This window comes from Trichoplax adhaerens, genomic scaffold, assembly GCF_000150275.1.
Source record: "Trichoplax adhaerens TRIADscaffold_8 genomic scaffold, whole genome shotgun sequence".
Lineage (NCBI taxonomy): Eukaryota > Metazoa > Placozoa > Uniplacotomia > Trichoplacea > Trichoplacidae > Trichoplax > Trichoplax adhaerens.
The window spans coordinates 3,286,175-3,302,201 of NW_002060950.1; the positions used below are offsets into that span (position 1 = coordinate 3,286,175).

At 29.4% G+C, this 16,027-nt stretch overlaps 1 protein-coding gene across 1 annotated transcript; it reads left to right on the top strand.

The window, feature by feature from the left end:
* Positions 1 to 518: 518 nt before the first annotated feature.
* On the top strand, positions 519 to 1,616 carry TRIADDRAFT_58779 (uncharacterized protein; the record flags this gene model as incomplete). Its single annotated transcript, XM_002114661.1, has 1 exon — positions 519 to 1,616. The coding sequence occupies one exon, from the start codon at positions 519 to 521 to the stop codon at positions 1,614 to 1,616; it is 1,098 nt and encodes a 365-aa protein (XP_002114697.1).
* Positions 1,617 to 16,027: the final 14,411 nt, after the last annotated feature.

Genomic DNA, 16,027 nt, shown 5'->3' on the forward strand with positions numbered 1-16,027 from the left:
ACAATCAATTACCTCTATATCGTTTAAAGCTTCATTTAACATGAAAGCTAACGTCAATATTCAATTCAGAATATATCATCCATTGAGTCATCTAATTCAATATCAAGCGTCAAGGCAGAAACTTTATTTTCAATAGTAGAAAATATTAAGAACAGATTAAATCTTTTAGCTATTATTTAAAATTTTATGGCACTGTTTGCTTTTGAATTGGTGGGAGGACACAAATTTATTAGCAATAAATGTACTAGACATTTGTTGTTTTTAATTGAGACAAAATCTGATTCTTTGATATCATAAATTAATCCAACTGAAGACAAAACTCTCGGGTTGATTTGTACAATATCATATTGATACTGTATTCGTTTTTCATCCATATAAAAAGCATCATTAAGTTGTATTATGTGCAGTTCAAGAAAGTCAACCAAAACTTAAGGAAATTTAAAGATTTTTCAACGTATGATAGTTACGGAATTTAACAACGAAAAGTAATATCTCTCTAAGTTTAAATTTGGATCATTATGAATATCACATTATGTACTAGCAGCCTCTGTAGAAACGCTTCTAGCAATCTTGCTTCACCATTAGGATTCTCAACTGCGACTACTTTAATGATCGGTGGTTCAATTGGAATTATTCCCAACATTATTATCATAGCTGGTATCTACCTAAAATCATCATTGCATAAACCCACTTATTATTTAATTGCTAACTTAGCTGCAAGCGATATTATGCTCGGAATAGGAACAATATTAAATGTCATATTAGCATTAATCGATTATCAAATTGGAATATCTAGAAAGATTCATTTATTATTATGTAAAATAATCGTTATCCTACCAAATACTTGGTCTTATACTGCTTCTATACAAACCTTAGTTATAATTAGCGCCGAACGATATCAAGCTATATTTCGTCCGACCAAAGTATTAACAACCAGAAGAGTAAAATGGTTATGCCTCATAGCATGGGGAATATCATTAATAGTTTCAATTCCTCCTGCTATCGATGCATCAATCAGAAGACCAAAATTGCGATTTTGTATTAATAATGGAAAATACACTTATTGGACAACGGTGATTAACCTTGTCTTATTTATTTTCCAGTTTGCCCTTCCAGCTGTCGTTATGACTGTACTATATTCATTAATACTTCGCCAATTGAGTAGAGGAAGCATCGTTGGACAAATTGAATCAAGAAAAAGTAAAAAGCTTAAACGTAGAACTATCTATATGCTATTAATAACAACATTTACGTTTCTAGCATTAGCAACACCTTGGGCACTAACTTTAGCAATTGTAGCAATTACAGGCAAAATAACCTCACAAATCATTTCAAGCACAAATAATCCAACAATTCGATCGATAATTCGCCTCAGTATATTAATGCTTCCCTTCACAACATTGTATAATCCTGTGATATATTGTATATTTAATAACCAAATTCGGCAGTTATTCATTCCAACTTGTAAATTATTTGCCAGAAGTAAATACTTTGCTGTTCTTCCAGTAGCACAGCAAGACTCTAACAATATGAATAATAAAGATTCAACACCAGTAGTGCTAACAGCTCATTCCCAATCATTATCCAAGCAAGATACTTTAGCAACAATTCCGTGATATATAGATCGAAATTTCGTCTTTCATATTTTTGATCTATTACCTAGCACTGAGTAAAAATTAAGTGCCACGGTATCGCGTTTACAATTTTGCAATGTATCACTTGATCTAAAAAATTCTATGTCTGTATTCTTGTCACTATTATGAATGCGCGATTCATAAGTATCAACATCTACAAAACTAAGGCCGGCGTTTAAGTGTTTAGTTTAACACAGAATACCCATTGATAATGTTCGCTGTATAAATGCTATAATTGGACTTGTTACAAAAATTGACGATAATTAATTTCAGTAGTTATACCTTCCTATAACATGTATTTCCTTTACTTACCCTACTTTTACTATCAATTATGTGAATAGCATTTCTGTCATATATAAAATGTATTTAACTTTAGCAATGAGAAAACACTGTATTACAAGCAGCCTTGAAAGATACAGCAAGAGCAGATTATTAATCATTTAGAATTTAACTGAGGTATTTATTTTATCTATCATTTAAATTTTAAAGTGACAAATAAGTAGTTTCAGCTTTAGTTATTATCTTTACATACTGTTCTTAATTTATTCATGTGCTAAAAATGAACCATTTTAGTGAAATAAAATTCTCATTTTGTTTGTTTGAGCGAATGCGATATAGCCCTACATGCGCTCTGCTATTGGTGCTAAGAATGGATTGTATTAAGTTAATATTATAGTTATCCTCTAATAGCTTCAAATTTTACACTTGTTTATTTGTCCGAGATATCTTAACATTTAGGATTGAAATCGCTCTTAAGCTACAAAAATAACCTAAATCATTGATATTTATTAACTATCACTTCCATTAAAGAAACAAAAATAAACACTGAAAGGTGATTTAAATAATTACTATCACCCATTGATTGTCTACATAATAATTGCAGATAGGAAAAAATTTGACACCAAAGAAGATATAGCAATCAGTAGCTTTATCTTCCTATTATTTTGGATTTATTATTAATCATTGTCACAAAACAGCTTTGCAATAAGATAACGTAATGTACGATCAATAAGTCAATTCCTTGAACCACGTATCAAGGAACGATATCTGCACTATCACGAACACTTTTGCTCTACTAGCAGACTACACAAAGACTTAGACGCCTCGTATTTTACGTTAAACACTAAGTTTGAGAATTCACTTTATTTCACGATATACTGCATTTATATACTATTCCTCAATAGTTTATGAGTCATACAATTAACATTAGAATCATTTACTGAATTAGATATTAATTTTAGCTACTGCTCCCTTAATGCAGACAACAGTATTTACGAATATAGACATGTAATGACTAATACAGAATAGTCAGATTACGATATGTCCTATCACGGAACATTTCCATGATAATTTACAATCTACCATAAGTAAATTACAATCACAATGATTCGAACTGTAAGTAGATGATTTGCATTCCCTATTATAACTATTAATTTCAGTATGAGTATAAGTGTCACTGTCATAAAAAGTCAGTGCTATATTAAAACACAGTATATCCAAAATAGAAGTTAACTAAATAAGAATAAGCTAACAGAATTATCATAACATAGATATTTCTACTCTAATACAGTATATAACACTGTTATAATCATTTAAAAGAATTGAATACCGGCCTTTTTACTAAATCTGAAGATTTGACGCTAATAGTAGTTACTAAGTTTGGGACGCAGCTGGCTTGATATTTATCTACATTTCTACCAGATCTTGATCGACGCTCTAATTTCTTCATATTTTGTTTAAGGGGAAAGAGATGTCTGTATAGAGGAAATAATAATGGCTGACTTCTAGCTGAAAGCTGCGGATACTAAATTGAATGAAATTTTTGTTAACTTTAATTCTAAGATTTAGATAAGTCATGTCACTTTACGTAGTAGTTTCTTCTAAATACACAATATTTAATGTTATAAATTCAGAGAAATTACATCAGTTACGGTTCTAACAGTATTGATAGCATAATCTTAGAACACAGATAAGTTAAAAATTTTCAATATTTCGCCAAAATTTTTAGTTGTTCACCGCATTTGAGTTTCTATAACAGGACATTGAAATTCAAGATGAAATCAGTCCCTAAAGCCTTTTTTGCCCTTGACGGATTTTTATTGTAACTTATACATGATTATAAAAATTACAAATCATGTCAAAATCGCATTAAACATTCGATAGTCTTCATTGAAGCCGCGTTCACTTGCATCTGCCAACAATATCAAAATAGATGAATCGCCGATATTAAAGTGGAAATAATAAACAGATTATATAGTAACATAATTTAGAATTACATCCATCATTGTTCTAATAATTCTACATAAACGACAAAATTTGACTGACTACCGCATCATGCGATAGGATAAGACAAAAGCAACCACGAATATGATTGTCAACGCGAAGTGATTATAAATGCTTTACGAAATTAGCATCTATAATTAATCCCGATGAAGATCTAATTGCAATACAAAGCAAAAGTACCAAAATCGAGACCTGTCGTAAGATTCTAAGGTATGTAAGCAATATCTCTGAAATTTGCTTTGATTGATATATTATTAAAAGAGCTATAATTTAATATTGAAAAATTATGGAATGGAAGTTTGCATGGCTGCAATATTCTCAAGATTTTGTCAAAAGTTAAGCATCAATTAATTTCAATTTAAGCAGAAGATTTTGAATTTAAATGCAAGAATTTTTAATTATTCTAATAACTGTAGAAGCATTGACGACAAAATAATTTATATCGAAACGAAGTAAGACTGCCTGTGTTAGCCATAGCTCATTTATACTGTACAAGATTACTTTAATTTATGCGAAAAAATTTATCGATTATAAATTTTTTTCGCCATTTCATTCAATTCTTTTTATGTACTTGATTCATTCCAAGCCTATTTTTATTTATAAATAGGAAAATGATGTAAAACCCTTTCTTATAGCAAGTAACGAATTTACTATAAGAACGAATTTGGCCATAAAATGTTGACAACTATTAGCGATACTTAGCGTAACTATTGCATGTCATGTCATGTCATTAAACAAAATTATAAATGCGGAACAATCTCAGATGGCAAAAATCTGAAATATACGATGAAAAAATTTCCTTAGCCTCTACTAACCTGCTAAGGTATCTAATGTTTAATTCTAAGTTTATTATGGTCTAGGCTAATAACCATTATGTCAGCATACCACAATGGCAAAAGAAAGCACCATTAACACGTAGCTTCTTCTGAATTAAAGAAGCTTCCATACAAATCGATTATTTCCTGTTTACAGATTGTCAATTACTAATAATAATTTAACGGTTAAATATGATTTAAAGTTCTGAAAACTTCAAAATCAGTCTCGATGCGTAGTTAATATACTTATTTTCTAGGATATTTTATATGGAGAAGCTGAGTTTTCCACGAGGGATCGTCGTTTTCATATTATATGTCCAAAGCAATTTCGTTCCTTCAACACAAATGTATTCATTTTAGTCAATTTAGATCATAGTAAAGGTATATTGACTTCTAATATCGCTATGTAATTAAATGAAAAGTGTAGAAACCAAGCTACTAAACTTCTAACAAACTTTGATTCTGTTTTCTTTGCACTCCGGTCGACTTAACAAAACTTTGACAACAAATAAAATTGGAGAAACAACCGATCAACAATTTATTATGAAAAAGTGAGAGAGTCAGATCAAACAATTTCCAAAGACTTAAATTTAAGTATTATAAGTATACAAATAAAAAACAACGAAAAAACTGAAACTGTCAACAACCAAACAACCTAGCAAAATCAACAACGCTTTAACTTACAACAGTTCGACTCCTATGGCTTTTAAAATTTAACAAGCTCTTCAAAAAAAATCTTCTTTTGCTCTCTAATTTAAATTTTCAGATTGCACTATTATTTAAAGGCTTCGCAGAGAGCCCTCAGTGATACTTAAAATTAAATATTTATCAACCAATCACTTTTAAGATCCATTTTAGAAAATTACTTTGCATCACCTAAGAAAACAAAAATCATTCAAAGCTTAGACACAAATTACCTCATGATTCACTTACAAAACACCATAAACCCATCAAACTAACAATAAAATACTTCAAGCTTCACTTCTAAATAAATTTTCAATCATTATACGTTACAATAGTCTAAAATTAACCTTAAACATCAAGATTTAGTCATAAAAATAACGGTCTAACTACTTAACAATCGCACAATCAACACAACCTCTACTATTTGCAATCTTATCTTCTTTCTTCTCAACTAAACTTCCCTAATGTAGCTTTCATGTCACTTCATAAAATTTCAAAGTTTCAAATTCACAACAAAAAGTTCAAATTTCAAAAGTCAACTCCTATAATATTTTTCAAAAATTAAAATTCAAACATTAAAAAAAATTAAAATTAAAATTATATCGGACATAAATCCGACCGAATCCGGAATCCAAATCCTAAAAATTCGAATTTTATAAAGATCACAGCAAATCGCTTATCAAAAAATTTTATATAACAACTATGACCACTTTTTTGACATTGGTGTTGACAGTTGATGTTTTAGCGTGAAGTTATACGGTAACTGTACGATTATAGCCAACATTACAGTACTTTACTGTCATGTTATAAATACCCTTCCTCTACGGATAGGGTTTTGTTACTAAGTCGAATTCGTTTATAATCTCAATATATTATCAAAGGCCCTTTCTGTAGACTAGGCGATTGCTTTTAAGTTATTCCTATAGTAATCTTTATAATACCTTGTAAATTAATGGAGAAGAAAAGATGGTGACATAAAGATTTGGCAGGGTAAATCTAAAATATACTACCTTTTTCTAGGTATTTTCTGTAATAAATTAAAATAGTTACATACTAAATGCTATAAACGACTGCTTTTAGTCCTTTATTATAGCTACATGTATAATTTCCTTAACGTACTAACTAAGTATTAAGTACAGGCAATAATATTAGTATATCGAACTTGACGAAGTTCTAATTCTGAAATTCAGCTTTAAATCATAATTAAAATAACCGGATTACTTACTGCTAGTACGTTAGCGAAGTCATCGGAATTTTAACAAGCATTATCATGATATGGGATATCTACCGTAAGAAATCCTTGCATAAATCGATCTAATACCTTATTGATAATTTCGCTCTCTGCAATATTCTTCTGAGCATAACAATTATAAACAATCCAGCTTTGACAATTGCTGTCCAAAGCAATTAACCTTCCAATATTCACAAAATATTGTGCAAAATTTTCACTATATTTCTAAGAACTTGGGCTTGCTCAGCTTCTATTCAAGCCTCATTATTGTCAGTCTCAAGCGACATCACACCATCTTCAGACCTGCTAAACTGTTAAGCAACAGAAAAGGCAAAGCAACTACGTATTTTTCTTTGGTCAATCTTACTTATCATATCGTTTCCGTTTATTATAACTTCGACGAATCTGAATAAACCTCCACATTTATGCATTGGATTTCAACTTATGATGCATGGACAATCATCACTAGTAATTTACTCTTCATTTTTCAATTTGCTATTCCAAGCGAGAAAATGATTATGCTATATTCCTTGATACTATTCAAATTAAGTAGGAAAGCTATGGTTGGACAAATTCAATCTAAAAGAATTTTCAGCTCAAGCGTCAAGCGATCTATATGCTATCGTTGACAACGTCTCCTTCATTAGCTTTTTTGCACCATGGGTGATATCGAATGCTTTCGCCTTAATATCAGGAAAAGTGCTGATTAAATCATGACGAAATTCAGGAAGTTCATTTATCCAAGCTGTCTTGTATGAGCGTCACGTTACGAATCACCAAGAAGAGTACATGACTAAATTTAGTGTTTAATATTTATATATAGAGATAACTAATACAGTAAGAGCTATGGTAATTATTATTATTTTGTTACAGTAAATTATACTGTATTGTAGTAAGAGTTCTCATAAGGTAACTAATATTAATTGATGATAGTGCTATGTCTTGTAACGCTTGTGGTGAATATTCTGAAGATATTCAATTGTAGATGATACTATAAATAATTCTATGTGTGGATATACTGTAGTCTAATGTTCTAGAATCGTTTAGTATATGTCCAAAATTATGAATACTGTCTGTATTAATTTAGCTATCCGATATGAGCTATATTTCATGAACTGTTATGACTCATACATGATAGCTGCTGCCGAAGTGTATTTAAGCTCGGCAGATAGTAGAATAAAAGAATAATTATATAGTTGTTTTAACGTAGAAGCAAAGGCGTCTAAATTCTTGTGAAGTAGTTAAGGGATACTGAATCCCGTAAACTATAGTAATTTAGAAATTTGTTTACGTTATATTTGTCGCGAATCTGGTTTGTAACAATGAGCCATAACAGTTCATGAAATTTAGTTAATATTGGAAAGCTAAATTAATACAGAAATTATTTATAATCTTAGATATGTTAGTGAATGATTGTAGATAGTTAGATTAAAGTATGTCTATACACAGAATTATTTATAGTATCATTCATAATTGAATATCTTCAGGATATTCATCACAAGCGTTATAAGACATAACACTGTAATCAATTAACATTACTTACCGTATTAGAGCTCTGGCTACAGTACAGTATAATGTACTGCAACAAAATAATAACTACCGTAGTTCGGACTGTAAGTTATTATTAGCTATCTCCATATATAAATGTTAACCTCTAAATTTAGTCACTTACTCTTCACGGTGGTTCGTACAGTGATACACTACTGTTTAACTCATCCTAGATGTCGGAAAAACCGATAAATCAGAATGTATCAAATACCACGTAAGGATTCTAGCTATTCGAATATGTACGACCGGAAGAATAGTAGATTCCGATGCACATTTGTTACAGTTGCATCATGGTAATACATTAATTTCTGACTGTATTGATTAAAATAATATCTAAAACTGAATCATAATTCAAGGAGTAAAATTCCACTAAATAACATTATTTTGAAGACGAAAAATTTTCAAGTCATCTAAACATAAAATTTTATAATTTATAAAAATTGAAAGTTTGGAGGATAATTTATTGTGCATTTTTAAATTAATAAGATCTTTATCTCATCTACTATGGATAAAAATAAGAGTGTGAAAAAACACGAAGATTACTAATATACTGTTTACTACCTTCTAGAATCTGATTATTTGAATTACTGCATAACTGATTAGTATAGTATAATTTAATTGTATAGCAATTTGCGAAATGGCCTAATAAAGTAATAACTCTCATGAAATCAAGATAGAGAGACGCCAAAATTGAATGCGGTCGTTATTCATTATTCTCCTCGCGATGGCAAATAAATTAGTAAAATATGAATCTTCTACTTAGTAAAAAATTGAGCTACAGGCCAGGTAAATACTATTTCCACGACAGCAATATATCTGAATCATAATAATCGTACTCGTAATCTAATGTAGCGATTTAAAATTTGTTAAATTTGATATAAATCCCTAGGGAAGCATTCGTCATATAATTTCTCTATAATAGTCCTGCTAATATACTAGATTTAGTTATTATACTTCATGTGGAAGAATATTATTGTCATAATGACTACCTACAATTACAGAGCTAGTTTATTAGTAGTTGATCATTGACTTTTCAGAGTACTCTAAATGAGTTAACTGCAATTTCTAAGAGATGAATTTGGTATCAACTGAAAAAAATCTTTTTATTTTTATTCGTATTTAATACAGCGGCATCATTTTATACTTTTTTCGAGTAATATAATGTTATATGATACTTGCATTACTTTTACTTAAATAAAGCTTTGTTTTATACGGGACAAACTATTGAGTAAAACGTTTGAGAATCTAAATTTACTTTCTTCCATTGAAAATTTCTGACTGTAATGCCTCAGTTTTTATATAAATCATGACTTATCTACTTGACAAATCATAAATGTGTAACAAAAGTCTATCTTCACTATGCTTATTACTAAATTTAAAATACCAGACCAAATGAAAGTTACTACATTCTGTATGACAGTTTTGTCCAAGCACCTTTATGTGAACATATTTCTTCTAGTAAAAGTAGTCGTAAGCCTTAGTTAACTTTAATTGACACATCAGATTTTGTAATCTAATTAAATATTGATAGTTTTCAACCTTACAGTAGACTAATTTCGTAAGCAGACAGCAGTATTAAAATTTAAAACGACCTTGAAACCTAATTTTTAGACTATTTTCTCGATTCAGATAACTGTCTACAATCGTTTGATGTCAATACAAGAGCTATATCAATAATGGAATGTTGTCTTAGCATAAAATTCTGTGTATAATAATGGAATGCATATTTAGAAACTTTAAAATAGATTCATTATAAACCAAAAGTACTACCATCATACCATGTATTATCTAATAAAAAGGATTTTAAACATTATCCTAAGCTGATTTCAATGAAACCGCGATAGCAATGATTGACATATGTCTACATAAAAATAAGAACGCATATAGTACTAATTAATTAGTGCTGAGCTAATTTCTAAACAAACTGTGATATATTTTTGTAGTCTCATCCAATATACTAAAAATTTATAATCATATTGTCACGGTACGAACTATCGTGAAGAAATAGCTATCTTAATTTGGTGAATATAATATGGTGATAATATATTACAACTAGTTACTTACAATAGGAATTACTCTAATTATATATGGGTTACAGTAAATTTAATGTTGTGCTGTAATGTGCACTGAAATGATTCTGGGAATGGATATGTTGTAGTCCGAATGTGAAAAATTAATTAGTAGATGTTCTCACCTAAATATTTTTATAAGATGACTCATGAATGTTAGCTGCTGCTAGAAGGGTATATAAGCCCGTCAGATAGTTGCATAAAGTAGTTCGCAATTGTCTAGTTGAGTTTAACGTAGAATCAAAGGCGTCTAAATTCTTGTGAGTAGGTATACTGAATCCGCAGATTTTTAGAGATTTAGAGATTTATTTTACGTTATCTTTGTCACGAAGCTGGTTTGTGACATATATATATAGCATCTATTACTATAGGATGATTGTAGTATTTTAAAAGACAAAACAGAAATGAAAGTAACTGATACAATTCCAATATTCCAATGTGATAACATACTTTTAATTATAATATTATTACACTCGTGTCTAATGCAATTTTTTATGATTAGATCTACACTTACTAGAAATAGTTAACGGCCTGTTACTTATCTTGAAATTTACTGGAGTAATTACTAAATATTGAAAGACTGATAAATTGTATTTATTAAATGCATTTATACTTACTCCTTTAAGTTATCGCAATCTATCATATTTTTACTATATTTTTGTACGCCTTAGAGTTAAAAGATGTAGCATACTGCGTATCTAATAATTGGTTCTGTAACTGTAACTTCATCATAACACTTATACTGTATGTTACATTTAGAGTAGAAGTTTTTAAATTTATTCTAATTCACTTTTGAATTTTTCTATGGAAGAATAAACGTAAAGTTCCTTAGGAAAAATAATTACATGGATTATCCACAATAGCTCTTCAGAATGTAGAAAATTTAGCAGCGTTAATTTATCTAAATTGATAAATATAAAAGAATTATTTAACCATAATACAAGTAAAGTTGATTAGCTAATGTAAATTCTATATTCGAGAAAAGAGATGGAATTTTAGTGTGGAACTCAAACAATTATTTGATAATAATTATGATATTGATCAATATCTTAGTAATTAATCACAGTTTATATCTCAATGATGAATAGAAATTATCTATTAAATATTCCATTAACAATTATTGTATAGGAGACAATTACAAAATTCTAATTTAAATATTAAAAATGTCTTAATAAAAGAAAATTATCATTTTCACTCCTTTAAAATTATTTTTTTTTAATAAATATGTCGTTTTATTACTTTATCCATGAAAATGTCTGAAATACCTAACTTGAGTGGCACAAGTAGCACCACCGTTTGTAATTTAACGTAATCAAGGCATCCAAAACCTTATAGTTAATAATGATAGCAACTTTTATATTGCTTATCTAGACTGGGTTAGCATCTGTTAATTCAATTATTCGCATTTTAATAAATATGCACGAAACTTAGCCCTTATTAGCTTCAATTTATTTAAAAGAATTAATTTTTCAAGCAAGCAATTAAAAAATTCTTCAAAAAAAAAATAGCAAGTTTACTCATTTTATAATTTTTTTAACCATTATTAAGCTATTAATAGTCTAACTTTATAAGTATATATGGTTAGGATTTAATCAATACCTGGATTCTGCAATTCTTTCCATAAGTGTTATTGTCAAATCAGTTTGATATTTCTGGCCTTAAAATTATTATCCAATGAAGAAATTTTAGAAAATGTCACACCACCGTAAAAATTTAAAATTTTTAATGATCTACATTATAGGACATTACTTGTTAATACGCTGTTGGAGTAGACATTTTCATTTTAACTAGGAGGTTGTTTAGAATTACGCAACATAATTTTTTGCGGTAGTGTATTGGCATAGTAAAGTTATATCAATTTGTTATACTAATATATCATGAATAACGCTAACCTTCGACCTAATTGTTTATAATATAATTATTACCGTCCAAGTACGAAATCCAGTCAATTCGCGAAATGCTTATTCAATTCGCGAAATGCCTAGTCAGTTCGCGAAATGCCTAGTCAATTCACAAAATGCCTGGTCAATTTGCGAAATGCCCAAATATATTTCTTTGCTGATTATGTCAATTCGCGAAATGCCTAGTCAATTTGCGAAATGCCCAGATATATGTCTTTGCTGATTGTAATAACCTCTATTCTTGCAGTAAATTTATTAGTAGATTTACGAAGTCCATTAAGAAATATTATAACTCGAATACGAGAAATGATGGAATGCATATTTGTGGCCATTGAAGAAATTTACGACATTCTAAGCAGTGTCTAGCACATAACAATAGCAAATAATCAGTCAGAACATCTTTATTAAGGGAAAAATAAATTTCGTAAAAAAGACATCTACGCTTAATACTGTCTAACAGCTAGTAAATCTACGGTAGTTGCCATAGTAATAGCTTAAGGGTGTAATTGTACTAATTAAATGTTTGACATTTGTAATGTAACTTAGTATTGTGATTGTAGACTGTTAGCCATGTGTAGTATAATGTACGGTAGATATTTATCCTAAGAGATATTTGGTAGCTGTAACTATAGACTGTAGTGGTAGAGACTCTATGCTAGAGTACAGATGACTATATACAGTAAGCTGTTGAGTTACTAATATGGCTATAGGTAGAAATAGAACTGTAAATCATATATTAGGATATGGTTAATTCATTGTACTTTGGCTGGTGTGAATAATGTCTACGTAAGTACTGTAGTCGTATCCATATTGGATTAATGATGGTCCGCAGTAGAATAGTCTTACTAAGAATAATTTAACTATGTGTAAAATAAGGTAAAAGGTTGCCATGCGGATTGTAGCTGCGAATGCTACGAAAAGTATAAAAGCATGCAACTTTAGATTATTCTGTTAGTTCGTTGTAGAAGTCTTTAGAAGTAGTATTCGGCTAGAGTAGAGCTGTGTAGTTAATCTTTGTATAAGATTCAATAAAGCCCTTATTTTTCTAAAATTTGGAATTTCGTGATTGGTATATATCACAACATTACAATTATCGAGTGACCTTGGGGTGCCTTAGATTAAGATTGATATTTAAGTTTTAACAGTAAATGCTTGCTTCATTAACTTTATTCTATTCTTTATTATACATTTTCAATATTTCCGGCCCTTGACCAAGCATTGGTTTTAATTAATATAAGCTTAAGTAACAATTTTATGCAGTGCAATTTTGTTGTTTGATATTTTAAATGTTAATTAAAGTCCATCAGCAACAGAGATTATGTAGCAATTAACGTAGTAGCCGTTTACGATTGTATAATTCATTATTGTAGCCTATTTTTGTGTTTTGAATATGCTCTTCCGGCAGATGTTACATTCTCAAGATACACAATTGAAGTAGAAAGTCTTTATGGGCGTCAAAACTAGAGAAATATAGCGTTCCAGTGTTTAAACTCATCTAGGAATTTGAAAATATTTTTCGCATTGTCTAAAGCTGTACGTTAAACATTGTGACGATATTAATTGGTCTTTAGATTTTAGAAGATTTGCAGAATTTTATTTTCTTGGAAAATATCGACTAAATTGCTATTCTTTTTTCTATACATTTAATAGCATACTTTTTTATTAATCTATGGGGTCAATAGCCATCTTCTAATCTTCCTACGGAACCGTGAGATGATAATAACTCCTAAGTTTATAAGCCTAAAATCATACTTTACGCTACAAATTTTGTGGTAAATATACAAACAGGTTGGCCGAATTATACTTTAAAATCTAGATTTTATTATATATTATAAAAGTACGTATTTGAAGTAAGAAATATGATTAACATTTTACGAGAACTATTTTACCTTCATCCATAAAATTACTGAAATTTAAAAGATATTTCAGTGTTAATTTAATAAAATTAATACTATTAAAACGACCTTTTAGCATAACTAAGGAAGTATGTACGCAGCATAAAAATAATTTATCGCGAATTTATATGTATGTCCTGAGATACTCCAAGAAGTAATAGTTAACAAATATATGTAGTAGCAATCAAAAATACACTCTATGAACATATGAGTAACCAAAGTAAAATTTCTCTAATTTTCTCTCTAATTCTAATCAATCACAAAATTAAGCACGCTAATAAACTTCTTAGATTCATATTTAATGCTACTAGATGTTACATTAAAGGAATATAACCATGCAGCTGCATGATACTAACCGTCAACGCATGCAATCAAAATTTTCAAAATCTTTCAAATTAAATGATGATATAATATGTCTAGCATATCATTTCGTTTTGTGCTTTTATTTATTACTACTATAGCAATTAATATACAACTCTAAACACTATGTCAACATTTTTTTAATTCACATGGGTAATATTCGAAGATTATCCGCAACTAGTTTGACCAGTTCCTGAGACAAATAAATTAGTTGTCTCGAATTTGATAAAACAAGACATCCTATAATACCTTCCAAATGTTACTTTAATAGGTGCGAAACAGAAATGTCTAAGTTCTGTCAGGATTGGATGGCAAGATTTTACTATTCTAAAGATTTTATTCGTAGTGAATGTAGATGTCATTCGGCTACATTTTACTCGCTATGAATTACTTTTACTAAAAAGCTGTAACAGTTATTGTTTAATAACCCTTTCAAGAATTTATGACCTTATAGATGACATTTATAGATTTGTTAACACAGCTACCAAACTTGGCAACAATATTCACACATAAGTTACGGCCAACGTCAGAAATTAATCGTATTTAAAGATTATTTTATTTGCATAATGACATAATGTAGAGATCTATTTCTCAATAAAATTTGGGTTTCATGGTCTCATTAAAGATGCATGTACTTACTCCTTCTCAACTATCGTAGAGGTTGAGATTAGAAGTTTTTCTAATAGACTGACATTGAGAAAGGCAAGCCTGATAGCTAATCTAGTACTTTTAGTTTCCGTATCGCAAATTTCGTTCTATGAAAACTAATATATAACAACTTTAAACAATACTGAAAAATTCTGAATAGACAGTAATTATCTATTATATCCTAAATTGGGCAATTAAGTCATGATTACTATTGTTGTAAAATAAGATATCAAACCGAATGACCTTTATAACATAAATATAATCTACTTGATAAAAACAGTTAAGTTAAAGCAAAACCTTGAAAGCCGTTATTATAAGTAAAGAATTTGCAAAATTTAAGAATAATAACAGAAAACTAGTAATGAAGTAATTGATACTGTATTATGCATGCTTGCACGTGATTTAAAGCCGCATATGATAATAGAAACAACCTATAATAATCAATGTTTATTTTCAGCGATTCAACATTCGAAGCGGAACCTAATCGGTAATTAACTTATCCCAATAATCTACGTAAAAATATCAATTTATAGCAACTATTACTTTAGAAACTATTTTGCTCTTATTTGTTTTCATAGAACAATAAGGTTATCCAAACCAAATTACCCATTGTTAAAATGCTTTCATTCTCTATGATAAATTGCCGTTAAAAAAATTGTTACGGGCTTGTTTATTATGCTTTGAATGAAATTATCCTCTTAAAAGTTTTGATTAGTGCAGCTAATCAATACAAAACGCAACGATTATCGGTAACGTTTATCATTTTATAAGAAGCTTTCAGAGTATAACGATAGAATAGGAAAAGCAACATAGGTTGAACCCTCTTCATCTTATAAGAAACGTTGCTTGAAGAATTATTCAATATTATCTCACTTCTAATAGAAATTACTTTAAAGATCCACGTGCAGAATCTTCAAGATTTAATGGCATTGAGAGTTTGCTGCAGGTACCACTAGGAA